This window comes from Trachemys scripta, chromosome 5 (genome assembly GCF_013100865.1).
Source record: "Trachemys scripta elegans isolate TJP31775 chromosome 5, CAS_Tse_1.0, whole genome shotgun sequence".
NCBI lineage: Eukaryota > Metazoa > Chordata > Testudines > Emydidae > Trachemys > Trachemys scripta.
Window position 1 is genome coordinate 105310549 of NC_048302.1, and position 15681 is coordinate 105326229.

At 36.7% G+C, this 15681-nt stretch overlaps 1 protein-coding gene across 1 annotated transcript in view; it reads right to left on the bottom strand.

The window, feature by feature from the left end:
- Window positions 1-1119: 1119 nt before the first annotated feature.
- The window catches only part of ZCCHC4 (zinc finger CCHC-type containing 4), a 19863-nt gene continuing 5301 nt past the window's right edge, over window positions 1120-15681 (bottom strand). Inside the window, exons 2-13 of the mRNA XM_034772129.1 lie at window positions 15102-15220; window positions 13668-13750; window positions 13061-13336; window positions 12384-12464; window positions 12008-12080; window positions 10204-10354; window positions 9541-9641; window positions 6831-6952; window positions 6525-6600; window positions 5844-5895; window positions 4831-4975; window positions 1120-2164 (exon numbers count right to left, since the gene is read on the bottom strand). Coding sequence (XP_034628020.1) covers window positions 2029-2164; window positions 4831-4975; window positions 5844-5895; window positions 6525-6600; window positions 6831-6952; window positions 9541-9641; window positions 10204-10354; window positions 12008-12080; window positions 12384-12464; window positions 13061-13336; window positions 13668-13750; window positions 15102-15220 — 1415 coding nt within the window. The 3' untranslated portion in view covers window positions 1120-2028. The remainder of the gene's footprint in view (window positions 2165-4830; window positions 4976-5843; window positions 5896-6524; window positions 6601-6830; window positions 6953-9540; window positions 9642-10203; window positions 10355-12007; window positions 12081-12383; window positions 12465-13060; window positions 13337-13667; window positions 13751-15101; window positions 15221-15681) is intronic.

The following is a 15681-nucleotide window of genomic DNA, read 5'->3' on the forward strand; positions in this document are numbered from 1 at the left end:
CAGCAAGGGTGATTTAGGTTGGACATTAGGAAAAACTTCCTGTAAGGGTGGTTAAGCACTGGAATAAATTGCCCAGGGAGGTTGTGGAATCTCCATCATTGGAGATTTTTAAGAGCAGGTTAGATAAACACCTGTCAATGATAGTCTAGATCAGTGGTTCTCAAATTGGGGGTCGTGAGGTCATTACATGGGGAGGGAGGAGAGGAGGTCACAAGCTGTCAGCCTCCTCTCCAAACCCTGCTTTGCCTCCAGCATTTATAATAGCGTTAAACATTTTTAAAAGTATTTTTAATTTATAAGGAGGGTCCCACTCAGAGGCTTGCAGTGTGAAAGGGGTCACGAATACAAAAGTTTGAGAAACACTGGTCTAGATAATACTTAGTCCTGCCATGAATGCAGGGGACTGGACTTAGAAGTCCCTTCCAGTCCAACAATTCTACAGTACTATAAGCGTTACAGATCAACTTGAAAAAACAACCTCCTTTCCCTCTACTCCCAATCATTTTCTACATTAGAAAATGTTTGAATAAATAATGTTTTTTGGAAGCACAGAAACAGAGCAGACAACTCTGAACCCCATAATGATTTAGTACTTTTTAGTCTTGCAGAACTAGCACAGTTCTGGGCAAGTAAAATTCATTTTTCTTCTTGTTTGCACATTAATAGATGTATTATAATTGCAGACCTTTAATACTGGTTATGATGTGCAGATGAGAGAAAAAACACAAAGCTTAACTTTCAGATTCTTAATGGAGTAATAGCAATTAGAGAACACAATCTTTTAAAACTATAAATTGAGCATATATAATATGAAATTTAGTGAGCCTTAAAAAGTCACACTAATTATGACTGTTTTCTATGTCCCTCTTACATCTGTTTCAATCATCGTGTCCAAGAAACAGAGCAAGATGACCAGGGTCTGAAATTAGCAGAGAAACTTCTGTTGCAAGATTTCATAAACCTGACAAATTATCCCTGTGGAAGATTTTGTTTTGCACACTGTAGCACAATGAAATTGTGTATTGGCAGATGGGAGAAGACAGAGACAGTGAAAAAATTGTCAATGATGTCTTTGATATTTAATACTAAATAGAAAATCAATTATTTGAATCAAACAAGTACAGTTATAAAGTTTGTTTTCCATTGCATTGCTCATTTCATTTTCCTCTGAATTTGTTATATTCATGTCTAGCACAGTATCAAGAATAATTTGTACAAGTTTCCTTGAACTTGAGACTCATCACCGCTAGTAAATGAGGTTACACATTTAAGTTTATTTATTTAAAAAATCCCTTATTTAAAAATATTATAACAAGGGGCACTTGTCTAGGAATTATTTTGGGGAAGTTCTATAGCACAGGCTATAGAGGTCAGGCTAGAAGATCACAATGGTCCCTAACCTTAGAATCTATAAATCTATTGTTAAGTTTATCACTAAAATCCTACTAAAAATATTGTAACAGCTGGAGAGGAACAGCCTCTGTATTTTTGTTGTCTACAATGTCCCCACTGTGGCTAAAATTTAAAAATTACATACGTCTACTTATCTAGAAATTATAAAGCATTGGTTTCCATTACTGCAGTGATACAATCAACATACCACTAGATAAACAACAAAAAGCTGTTAGACAGATGGCCCCAGTGCATGGTGCTGAGAGAGTGTAAGAGTTGGGTGGAAATGTTTGAAAAAAGGACAAAAAATTATGTTTTGTTTTATAAGGTCAATACCAAGTTAACTGAAAGCTATTAAAATTCCTGTCCCTTTAACTTAATAGTCCTGTATAATATTATTCCACTTTTTATTTTAACACAGACATGTTTTACAGTGTATATACACTGATTTCTATTTCCCATTTGAAAACGTTTACAAATTGAAACAGCAGCTTGTATAGCAGTTTTGTCCTATTGCTAATTACAAGTAGTAATTTTTAATTCAACCAGATTTTATCTGAAAGTTCATATTAACAAACATGTACAGAAAAGCAAAAGTTGACTGTAAAATCATTCACAGTTTTAGGTAAATGAAGATTAACAGGCAAGAGTGTTTTTCTTTTTCTTGTTCTTGATTTTTTTCCTTGAGAATGTAGCATGCTTCACATATGGCCTTTTAACTGTACCCATTTTTATCTTCTTGTTCTTCTTTAGCTTCTGATTTCTGTCAGCTCTGGAAAACAAAGAGGCAGACAAACCCATTACTACATGCTATCAAAGTACAGTGAATTGTACATTGTAGTAAACAAATACATAAATAAAAGTTCTGGACTGTTCATGAGCAAAACCTCAGAAGTATGATCTCAAAATCAGCTATTAAAGGAAAATTTTCTTTGAAATTGGATTTGTGAGATTCTAATTCAACTCCCCAGTGATAAGTTTATTTTATATAGATAGATAGATATCTTTACTCAGTATTGTAATTTTAGACCCAAATGCTTATAAACTTTTAAAACTATATATATGATCACAGATCAAATATAAAACATGGCAATTGTTGACATTGCATGTTCAATACTGAACTGCTCTGCTCGCTTTACTATTGAAGAAATTGCACAAAGTTTAACAAACATAAGAATCTATATAGAATACAGGAATTAAAACCTAAATAATTAACAAGTGGATTCTTTTCCATCGGTCATGGGCATGCAACATGCCTATCAACTAAAAACTACACAATCTTTGTACTAACAATTACATACATTTGCAGGTGTTTACATTAACTAGCAAAGGAACATTGTTAATCCAACAATTCAATGCACTAGAAATATGTGGAGAATAATAAAAACCAATGGTCTGTAAGAACTACAGTATTCCAGTAAGATATGTCTTTGGTCTCACCAAAACCTGCAGGCATGCAAAGTTTCATGGAAAAGCAAGGTCAGACTTATTTTCATGTAGATTTTACTTCTTTGAGGAAAAATATTTTAGGAAAAAATTATGAATGAGGATTTCCTTACATTTTGGCTATACATTATTCCATAATTAGAATTATTGGAAAACAGAAATGCTGGGCTAAGCCTTGCATTGATGATAAACAGCAAATTACACCTGAGCTGATGTGGTATGGACACAAAATGCTAATACAGTTTTTGGGCTGTATATACAGAGGCTTCTACTCGTAGAACCACAATTTCTGCCATCTCACCTATAAAAAGGAAAGATTAAAACATTACCTCACCCACTAATATGTGCACATGCCTTACTGAACTTGAGTAACTGCATGATCTTATTATGGTCATCTGGGTTCTTCTGCTTAGGACAAAAAATAATGGATTTAACCTCAAAAAACTAAAACCTTACAGTAATTGTGGTTCTGAGAGCAGGATCCATGTGGCCAAAACATCTCTAGGTGAATATGAACCCCATGTACACAAAATCATATTCTTTTGGACAACTGGTGACCATGGAGCCATCCAGTTAGAGTCCCTCACCTAAGTACATAAAAGCAGCACAGTCCCAACTGCTACTCAGTTCCTTCTTACCACCCATGGCAGTAAGATGGAACACAAGTATCCTTGTAGCCGTATCTCAGGGGTTCTCAAACTGGGGGTCGGGACACCTCAGGGGGTTGTGAGGTTTTTACATGGGGGTGGGGTCGCAAGGTGTCAGCCTCCACCCCAAACCCCGCTTTGCCTCCAGCATTTATAATGGTGTTAAATATGCAAAACAATGTTTTTTAATTTATAAAGGGGAGAGGGGGTCATATTCAGAGGCTTGCTATGTGAAAGGGGTCACCAGTACAAAAGTTTGAGAACCACTGCTGTATCTTCTCTTATTGTTTAGTGTTAGCTCTACTTAGTGTTATATTATTTAGTAGCTAGTTAAGCTTGTTGGCAAATTAAAATCTTTCCCCACTTTTTTAGTAGTTACCTTGGTGCTAAAGCAGTGACTATGATTGAGTCTAAGTTTCCAGACTTAGAAACTTTTCTGGTCTGTGAGACCCTTCAATGATGGGCATATTAAAGTGCCTTTATTACTTTAGAGAGGGATATGTGCCTGGAATATGCTCAATATGCAGCTCTTTTTTAAAAACACACCAACAAAAGGCCAGACACATCTATTTTAAATTGTTTTTGTTAGAGTGCTCAATGTGAGAGACTCAAACTCTCTAGAAAGAAGCTCCTGTCTCTTCAAAGGTCACATCTGCACTTTAGCTCGGGGTGCGAGTCCCAGCTTGAGGAGACATATGCTAACTCTGATCACGCTAGCACACTAAAAATAAAATGAAGCTGTGGCATTGTGAGCAGCTAGCTGTGCCAAGTTCTTGCCTAGCATCTCCAATGGTGCACTAGCTCAATCAGTGTTAGTGCAAGTATGTCTCCTTGAGCTGGGAATTATACTCTCAGCTCAAAGTGCAGATAGCTAAGTCTCACTCAGCCAGTGGTCTGGTACCCAAGACATTATGCCACAGTCATGGGTCTCCTAAACTTCTTTAAGACCCAGCACGGGATCAAAATAGGTAGAGTCTATGTCTCAAAAGGTCAGTTAGTCAAATAAATTAAGTGAGGGGCTCAACAGGGCGCACGTGCAGTCCCAATGGACACTGTTGGCCAAAATATGATCCCACGTCCATGAGGCAATTCATTTGGACAAACACTTGAAGTGGTAGTATCTCCTTTTTATAGACAAGGCTGAGACAGAGATTAAATGACTTGGTCAAAGTCACAAAGGATGCAAGCAGCAAACATCATGTGAAATGAAAAAACCCTCAAAACTTCCTCAATTTATTCACTATCACAGACAATTTGAGGTTACTGAGCAACTGTTTCCCTACTTCTATCAAATCATTTTCATGAAATAATGTCCCACAATTGAGAGGTGCAGTGTCAAACTTACTTGCCAGCTCTTTCAGTCACAGAAAGATTAGGACAGGTGCTGCGTTTGTGACCTGCTCCACCACAAATAAAGCAGCCAGCTTTAGCACTCTCACAAGTGTGACCTCGAAGAGCACAGCGATTGCAAGTGTTGCAGTGAATCCAAGCTGAAAAATAAGTAAACAGGGATTTATGATTTTGAAAAGTTACAAACTTATATATTACAAAACTCACAAACTCATATATTAAAACTGAAATATGATTCTATCATCATCAAGAAGTTAATTACTTGTAATTAAAAAAAGGTATTTTAAGGTTTACATTTAGTTTCTATTTCACCAGCCATTTTTTTGTTTTCACTAAACGTGCTGGGAGAAAAGAAAAAAGGAACCCGGACTTCCCCATAAATTCATTGCTTTTCTTTTAGTAAATTCAATAAATTGATAAAACTGTTTTGATGTAGTAGTACTATACTGTACTACTAAGTTCATCACAGGGATGACGGTCTTAATCTTGGAAATATGAAATAGTAGTTAAAGTAACCAAGAAGCTTTGGCTCTAAATTGATAAACTATTCCTATGTATGCACAGACAGCCCCAAATGAGAGTTGCTTTCATCTATCTGAAATGATAACTTAGTCCCCACTCCCTGCCAGGTGTTTTAAGAACCATCTATCTATGTTTATAGAATTCAGCTGAGAAAGCTATATAAGAATTTCTTCATGATTCTACAATAAACAGGAATCAGACTACTTAAATTCTTCTATAACTAATACAGAAGGAATTTACTATGCCTTGATTCAACAACAAAAAGATATGTTTTCGCACAGCTGAAATTCACCCTGACAAGCTGAATTTTGGGGGCTGTCTATGGAAGTTGGGTTTTTTTTGGTTTGTTTGGTATTTTTGCACTGAATCATTAGGTTTTTTATAGTATACTATTTTCATTTCTAGTTTTTGTTTTGACTTCTTTGGACTATAACTTATATAATAAGTGTGCTTGTATTACTTAGAAAAATAACTTTCTGTACTTACAGGGCTTTACACATTTTTTGCAAAGAAAGCAATGATTCCATCGCCGTCCATCCTACAAAAAAGATTTTGTAAGTATCATAGAATCATAGAATCATAGAATATCAGAGTTGGAAGGGACCTCAAGAGGGGTATTACCCTAGTAATTTGTTAATTTTAAACAAAAACATTTTCAAACGTTACTAATGAAATATGTACTACAATTTTAAACTGTACTGTACTCCCAGTCTTCCTGGCAAACATCACTGAAATATTTAAAAAAATATGGCATATATGTGTACATAGGTGGTATACACAGATACCCTGAAAACACAGATCCTGAGCATCCCTTGGCAACTGTTAGCAGTACTGATATGCCTTAAAGGGCAGCATATTGTTCCACCTTTCCAAACATAGGAAAAATGGTACATGGCAGCATGTTTTTGATGGATGGGGTCATGAGGGTGAAGGGCAAATGTGTAAACTTCTGGTGTTCTCCTTCCAACCCAAATCAATCAGGAAATGGAGACAGAAAATCCCACAGGACCTGATCTATAGCCCAAATCAATAGAAAGCCTCCCATACTGAGCTCCCTGCCACGAAAGATATACTTGTCAATATGAGAACAGGTTTATAACAAGACAAAAGTATGCAAATACATCACTTTACAATTGCTAAAATTCCTTTCCAGAAAGAGGGACTTACTTTTGATGTACATGAATTGCAGATCTCACAGTGCTGGTTCCCTGAACTAACATATCGCTGACACACAGAGCAAAACCTGAAAAAAAACAGTTACAAAAGCATTGGTCTGCTGTTTGCTCAAAGACTTTATCAATGGATCAATTCAACAAAAAGTTGCATGAGGAATGCAAATTTAGTTTGGTAAATCTAAAATCTCACTATCAAGCTATGGAATAATCAAATATTTTTTGTTTTTGTTTTTTTGTTTTTAAATATTGGCTGGAGTCACTTGAGCATGTACTGTAAGCATATCCTTTTATACCTTACCTGTAACCCTCTTCCACAGGAAGTACTATCATACTTGGGGAAATGTTGGTGAAAATACGAACAGGAGACTGTTTACGGCCTGTCTTTCCATGTTTATAAAGTGCATGATTATCATAGTCTACCTAGAAAATGAAGGCACAGGAAGAACAAATTAATTAAAAATATCTTTAAACTTCCTACCAAGTACTATGCTAAAAAGTGACAATGGCATTTAGCATGTTTATTCCCTTTCTACACCCTCCAAGAAGTTCATGTTTCTTTGAGTTAGACTCCATCCCCGGTTCAAACAAAATAGCAAAATTAGATTATAAACGCTAGAGTAGATATTAGGTCATCATTATTAATTAGTGTGATTATACTACTGGGGATGACTGTGGGTTCCTACCATTTAAACTAGTGCATCTTCCTTTTTTATTACACTTTTGCACCGAAGATCTACGGTTATTTTACAGTTGCTGTGGAGGAGAGAGAGATATCTCCCCTTTGTTAAAATAATCCATTACTTAAAGGAAAACTGCATCCAGTTTGTTCAGCCTGGCAGTATGAAAGTTCACAGGCTAAAAAGCATTTCTCACCCCACATAAAAAAGTTTTAATTACAATTACTATTTCTGAGCATAGTGCTGGAAACTGGTATCGTGCTATAGAAACTGTCACCTTGGACACTGCCAAAATTACAGAGCCAAAAATGTAAACCTGTTTCCAATATATACATATACAATGTTTAAAAATATTCACTTCTTTCCTCAGGCCATTGAACTGAAGTTAAGACAGGTTGGAAACTAGTTTACTATTGCTTGTCTTGGGCTCTCAGCAGTCCGTGTCACAATTTCACAATAATAGACTGCAATCGTGTATCAGACTTTCATAAGAGATCAAGCCCAGAATTAATTTTTCTATCTTAAAAACATGCTGCAAGGTTCATTTAAATAAGCATTTCCCCAAACCATCATGTCACAACTCAGTGCAGAAGCAAACACCAGCCCTTGTTACTAGGAAACTGGCTTAATTCAATAAGTAAGGCGAGTTCTACCTTCCTAGCTGTAATTTTATGTATCAATAGTGTGATGTACTGAGATGATATAGTGATGAGTACCATAGAAATGTAATATTGTTAGGACACCTAAGTCATTTTACACAATGGTATAAAAAAAGGATATGCCTAGTTCACCAATTTTAGTACAGAATATAAAAACATTTGTTTCACAAGGAAAAATGTTTTAATATACTTCTAACAGACATCCATACAACACAATTGACCTCACAGATACAAATCCTTTGATATAGTACAACACGCAAACAACTTTACGAATTACATGTATCCACTCGTGGAGCCAAAACCATTTCATTGCTTTATCCCTGACACTTAGAACAAGCATTTGCGAAAGAATGTTTCCAATGGTAAACAGATCCCATTTCTAGCTGTGAGGGGTTGTAAGAAACAGACCTTCAGCTTTTCATTGGTCCAGGATTGAAAGTTACAAAACTTCACTGGCCCAATGGGTAAGAGAAATTCCACATTTAGGGAAAGTAAACTGTTTGGGGCTTATTTATGTATTTAAGACAGCTGTTTGAGTAACTCAAAGAGCTTGTCTACAAAGGGATATTCAGGGCAAATCTACACTTCAAGTGCTGCGTTCATGCAGCTGCACTGATAGAACTGCGCCACTGTAGTGCTTTAATGAAGACACTATATTAATGGGAGAGAGCTCTCCCATCAGCACAGTTAATCCACATCTCTGAGAAGCAATAGCTATGTCAGCGGAAAACACTCTCCCACTGACACAGCAGAGAGAGAGAGAGAGAGAGTGTGTGTGTGTGTGTGTGTGTGTGTATTTCACCCTCGCCCCGCCCCTCCCCCCGTGACACAGTTATACTGATAGAGGTCTGTAGTGTAGACCAGGCCATAGAAAAATTAATCCAAATTAACTAAAGGTGGGAATTTAAAATAGAGTAGCTAAACTGCATTAAATCCCTGTGCGGACACACTCATTCAGAATTAAAGAAGCCATATTCACTTTGGAAATGAATTAAATTAAACCAAATTAAGGCCACTTTAATTCTAAATGAGAATGTCCACACGGAGGTTTAATTAATCCACTTTAAATTCAGACCTTAGGGCTGTTCTACACTGAAAACTTACATTGCTCAAGGATCTGAAAAATCCACCTTTGAGAGACATAGCTGGGTGGATGGAAGAATTGTTCTGTTGACCTAGCTAACATTTCTTGGGGAGGTGGATTAACTACAGTGGAAGGAGAACCTCTCCCGTCACTGTAATGAGCGTCTGCGCTGAAGCGCTCCGACGGTGCTGCTGTAGCGTTTTAAATATAGACAAATGCTTAGTTAATGATTAACTTTCCTGAATGACCCCATGTGGGCAAGCCCAAAGCTTTGTTATAGTAAAAGCATCTCAAGTGAGAAGGATTAGTGGATAGCAGGGCAGCTGAAGTGTCAAAAGGAGCTTGATAAAGGCATCACACTGCTCCACAGTTTATCTGAGAGATCACCAATATAAATGTGGCATATATGCATCAGGTACAGAAATAACTTGACAGATGCTGTGGTGTTCGCTCTGCTGCACAACAAGGCATGAAGTTGAAGACAAATTGCCTTTTGCACAAAAGTATTCTGATTATCCACAGTCCAGCTCATTTTAATTTCTTATATGTGTAGTGTAAATTAAGAGCATTAATTAGATTTGGTCATACCTGGTAATCCATCATACTGAAGCTTGGGAAAAATTCAAGAATGCGAGACTCAAAGAAGTATGGAAATATCCAAAAAATTGGCAACTCTTTGCTGCTGTAATCTAATAATAAAAAGATTCAGATATATTTTTTGTTAAATAAGGAAAGCAGAATGAGCTGCATGAAAATTTACTAATATTTATGCACTCAATGCAGTTGTTATGTGTGTGACAATAGTTCACGTGGAACCAATTCCATTAAGAGGGCAGAATGTTAGCCGGACACTATAGTTATATCCAGCTCCTATCAGTAAATTCACCTGGGTAGTTAGCTTCCACCTAGACAACAAGGATAGGTGAAAGTGACATTGGTTTAATGTCTTATCCACAAAACAAATATAGAAGAAATTAAAAAAAAAAAAAAAGAAGATGAAGAAACTTTGTATAAAGAAAGTGATTTGTTTCAATGTCAGGACATTATTAGTCATATTTTTGAAAGGGCACCTCAATCATTAGTTACAACATATATTTATTTAATTTACCATATTGGTCTTACATCTTTAGAAACTAGAATGAAAATTTGTGTACATCAACTCAAGAATCAGGTACCGTTTTAAACACTAGTTTATTATTACGGGGTGATGAAGTTATTAACTCCATTATCTTATTTGCTTGCAACAAATACCTTCCTCTTGTGTCTCTCTCCATGTAGCAATCAGCTTTTTGAAACTAAAAGCCAAGGGTTCCACCAAACCGCCAAATGGGGGATCAGTCACCAATATGACTCCTTCACCTTTCTCTTGATGCAAGAATTTTCTACAGATTTCATGTGCAGCCTGCAGGAGATATCGGTTACTTTCCAGAACAAGAGCTCAAAAAGTTTAAGGACAGCTTCAGGCATTATTAAAAAAAAGTTTTTTTAATACGTTTGTAGTTTCCTTTTAGAAGTCTGAAAATATGTATTGCCTTTTAATTTCTTAGTGTTTGTGAAAATTGGTAGATTGAGAACACTGAAAATGAGTCCTTTATTTTTCATATACTAGATATAGTAAGGATAGCACAAGTTCAAGCTTCCTAACACTGCCCTTCTTATTGGGTCCTAACCCAGACCTGGAGGGATGGAGGCCAATGCCAATTCAATATTTGCTCTTTTCTCTTGGCTAGCAATTACCAAGTTATGAATGCAGATGCTAAATAGCCACCCCACTAGAAATTAGGATAAAGTCACCAGTTTATTCCATATCATTACCAAATCTATTACTTTCAGAAACAAATATTCCATTCTGGAGCTGAATTTCCACTGATAGCCTTGCACATCTAGATTAGTATTCTACTTACATCCTAAACAATCATGTACTGTTCCTTCCCCTATGAACCATGTCCAAAAAAGTACAGTGGTTTAATAGCTTCAAATGATCTATTATGTATACATTTCTATAGTGCCAATCATTTGAGACTTCCCTAAGTTAAAAAATTAAACTACAGCGGGGTGTAACTATCCCTAATACTTAAAAAAAAAAAAAAAAAAAAAGTGTAAGATACAGTAATACTTTAGTAGAATGATAAAGGATTGGATCTGAACCAAGAAAGCAAGGAAAGTTCATTATGGAACTGAAACCTCAAATAGCTAGTTTCATTCCTGAATGTTAGTTTTATTTATTATTTTTGAGTTAACATTAAAAGCTATAGATATGTTGTTATAAGCTGGTAGCTACAGTAACATTTATTGTGTAAAATTACTTGGATGAAGGTATTGTCAGAAACAATCTCAAATTTGTAGATTATATTACAGTATAGTTGAACTCTGGAAAGTGACTATAAATATGGCATTGTGGGGTTGCATGTTTCTTTTCAATGATTCCCAGACCAAAAGTGCTCAGTATAACTGTAAAAAGATGTTTTTACTAACTGTCAACACCACATATTTGTCCTCACTTCAGAGAGTCAAGCTGAGATATTTCAATCATGCACATTTGTAGTAAATCCTGCCCTCAGTGGACCAGTGTAACCCCATTGTCTTCAGTGGGACTTTAAAAATACTACATTCTGTTAGCAATTCACAACTGGGAAGCTTGCTCCCTCTTCCTGGTGTTGGATCTGCAAGACTAACTGGAGTAAAAAGCAGTAGCCAGCAGATAGGACTCTGAAGACACAAAGGGAGTAATCTGCTGAAAAGGGTGGGGCCATTTTTATGAAGTCACTTCTCAGACTGGAGAAAATAACTTGTACTGATAAACTATTTTGTATTAAAGAAAAAAGTAACTAAAAAGTAGTTAAAGTAAAATAGGCAGTTATTCTTGGATATAATGGTATAAGTTACTGAAGAAATAGACACTGCTATTCTTTGATCTAAAATAGAGTTTGCTGGGCATTACATTATGGTAACTATTTTATAATATTTTGGACCATATCAGTAATTTGAACAAAGTTCCACATGAATAACATACACAGCTCTGAGAAAATGTTCAGGGAATTTGACTGGCCCTTACCTCTCCACCAAAGAAATAATGGTTAAACATATTATAGTGGCAGAAGTCTTCCTCTGTATAAAACTGTGAATACCTGTAAAGTAAGTTTTCAATGTAATAGAAAACATATAAATGAATTCATGTATGTTAGTAGTATGTTAGTTAGGGGGAAAACTTGTGAGCACAGGGCCATGACTGCTTATTTACAAATTATCTTGGCAGGCTGAGTGCAGAAGTACTTATATTGGCCAATCCCTGAGCTAGTTGGAAAACAAGTATACTTCATGGATCCTGGCTAGGGGGAAAAAAGAACAAATGGCAAAAATTAAAAATAAAATAAACCACACAGAAAAATAGTGTGTGTATGTTCCCCGGACAGACACTTAGCAAAACCTACCTGAAATCAATATCTAGCAGAAGGCTTTTAACACTGGACTCCTGTTCTCGTGACACTTTTAATTGGATCAACTCATGAAGCCTGAAGTAATTAAAGCAAAGCAGTTTTACATATCATATATCATATCATGAGTGCTTAAGAAAATAGTCATCTAGGTAAAGAAAAAACTTTTTTTTCAGATAAAATAACTTGAATTTGGGAGATTTCAGTATGATCAATCTTAGAATTTCACTAATATTTAAAGTTAGAAAGAAATGTCCCATTACCTGAAACACAATATCAGACATTATAAAGCAGTGGAGATTGTTGAGCTCATCAGAATTCTCACTTTTTTTTTTTTTTTTAAATAAAAAGAGGCTTCTTGTGTGATGGGGAAACCCAGTGCACTTCAGTGCCACTACCATGGAAGACAGCAGAACTCTACTTTCTAATGAAAGATGACTGTTGGTACTTCACTAAAATATTTATAGGGTCTTCCCTATCTGCATCTTCATAAGAACTTCATGAGCTGCTTTGGCAATACCAAGTACTTCGAACCAGAGCTCCTGAAGGCACTTTTAATGACACATACAGAGGGAGAGAACCCTTCTACTAGATACTCAATCATGTAAGAAAAAGGACTAAGCAAATTAGTAACAAGTATTTCTTGCAAGACATATTGATGCTCACTAACATACCTTGGTGTGCCAACACAGAGCACTCTTTTGAATCCTAGTGCAATAATAAGGTCCAGCAGAAACTGACAGCTTCTATCTGCAAACAAATACTGTGCATTTGTCTTCTTATTCTTCAGTGGATGCAAAAGTTGACTGGGCCTTTGTAAATGGGCAATGGAGATATCACTAAGTACTTGATGGCCAGAGTGTTTTCCCCACTCCATGGGCAATAGCAACTGCTGGCATTCTTGACAAAATTTCCTTTTTGATAATGGCAATAGACCAAACTGCTTATACCTTCAAATACAAGATAAAATGAGGAACCAGTTTTACAAAACAAACCATTGAATGAAGGTATGAAATTAGTCCAAGTATTTTATAAAAGTTTAAACAATAAAATAGCACTATTTCAAACATACTGCACCTCCATCAATTAATGGTTAAGAAAAAAATGTTCAACAGCATGCTTGGGAAAAGCATTACTTGACAAGAGAAGGGTGTAGCATGGGGGCTAATTGTGTTTTTCATATTTTTAATTAGTATAATGGAGGGATGATCAGTACATCTGATGTACCTAAACTAACATCATGCTCATATTTAGAAATGAAAATGCACATAGTAACAATACCTTTCCACGTTCTGTCTGTGTGACAAAGAGGGTTGACAACTTCTATTAACTTCTTCTCGTGCTGAAAGTCTAGCTTCTGACACCTGTAGATATAGAAAATGTAAACAAAGATGTGAACCTAACTATGCTACATGAAAAGTTCACACTTCTCTGTTGAAAAAAGTATGGAATCCCAGAAGACCTAACATTTCTATTTCAGCATCTGACTATCCTTGCAAAAGATTCTACGACTCAGAAGAATTTCCACAATCCCTGCGGCGATCATGACAGCATTCAACATACTGGGAAGGTGATTCCGTGGAAGAATTCAAACATCCTATGAAGAATAAATTCCCTTCTTTTCATCCTTCTACAATAATAAAACCAAGAGTGGGAAATCAAAAATGTTCTTTTGCAGTGATTTACCCACTGCTAAAGGATGCCACAGTCTAAATGAGATCCTAATCCCTGTAAGGAGTATAGCCTGGTGCTCCCACCGAAATGAGAATTTTGCCATTGGCTTCAATAGGTGGAGGATCAAGGCCTTGTAGCTGTCCTGAAAGTATGACTAGTCCCCCCCAAGTGTTTAAAAAATATTTATTTTATTCCTATAAAAAATTCATACTTTCTGCCAGATTTTATTTAACCTTTTTAATGCAGCTGCAAAACATCTACAAAGAAGCGACAAAACTAGTTTATTTAAAGGACACAATGGAAGGCAGGGAAGTTTAATGGACTGGGAACCAAAGAACCTATAGTAGTGGCTTTGTAAAGAATGTATAATTCCTGTATGGACACATGTCTATCCACTGGCAACACCACTTCGCTCCACACAATCCAGTGTATAGCCATCACACACAGTTTTCAAGTTAGACAACTTTTCCTCACTTCCAAACAGCTGGGTTTGAACAGCAGATCAAGGGGTGAAAGGCTTAAGAACCTGATTAATAAACTTGTGCGCTAATATCATCCCCTAAGAAGTGAGTTTTAAGATTCAATTTGAATCATGCACAGATATGTTGAGAATAGTATTGGAGAGAGGTAAGTTACACACTCATGAACGTGAAGAAATGATAACACCAAGTCCAGTGGGAAGATAGTGGCAAGGTATCCCCTCTGAGCTCCACCAAGAGTTAACATTCTTTTTAAACTGTCTCAGCAAAGACATACAAATCAGGAAACAGTACAAAGAACTGTATTGTGTTTTGTAATATTCACGTAGAGTGACATTTAACCTCAGCTGTACTTCCTTTGAAAGCAAATCCTATTTGAAACTGGATCCCCAGAGCTACAGGGATATTTCACCTTTTAGCCCATTCTCTTCGCCCAACAGTTGGAACTTTAGAAACAGTAAATATTATTGGTTCTCAGATAAAAGAAATCTTCAGTTCAAATATATATACACACACAAAAGAAAAAAAAACATTTACCATATCTTAGATAGTATTTTCTTACCTTCTCATTTTCCCATTGAAAAAAATTACAGTCTTTCCTATCTCTACATGCTGAACAAGCATAAAATCTTCTTCCCTCTTCTTTTCCTTGGCTAATCTTTACGAACAGAAGAGTAGGACCTAAAGGAGAAATGGGCTGAGATCAGTACATTTAAAAGAAAAAAATGCAAATTTTCCATTTCCTACAATACTAGTTATAAGGGATTATAGAATTAGATTTGAGATATATTTATAGCCATCCCTCCCTGACTCTCCCTACATCCCCTCTGCTCTGCTCCGCTCCAACTAGCCCCCATTCTCCCCAGTCCCTTCCCATCCCGAGTTCCCTCCCCATCAATCCCCGCTGGCCTCTGCTCCCTCTAACCAGCCCCCATTCTCCCCAGCCCCACCTTCCCTTTCCTTCCCTCCGCTCCCCTCCCACCCACCCCCATTCTCCCCAGCCCCACCTTTCCTTCCCCTCCCCGATCCTCCCCACCTACCTCCCTCCGCTCCCCTCCAACCAGCCCACATTCTCCCCAGCCCCACCTTCCCTTTCCTTCCCTCCGCTCCCCTCCAACCAGCCCCCATTCTCCCCAGACCCA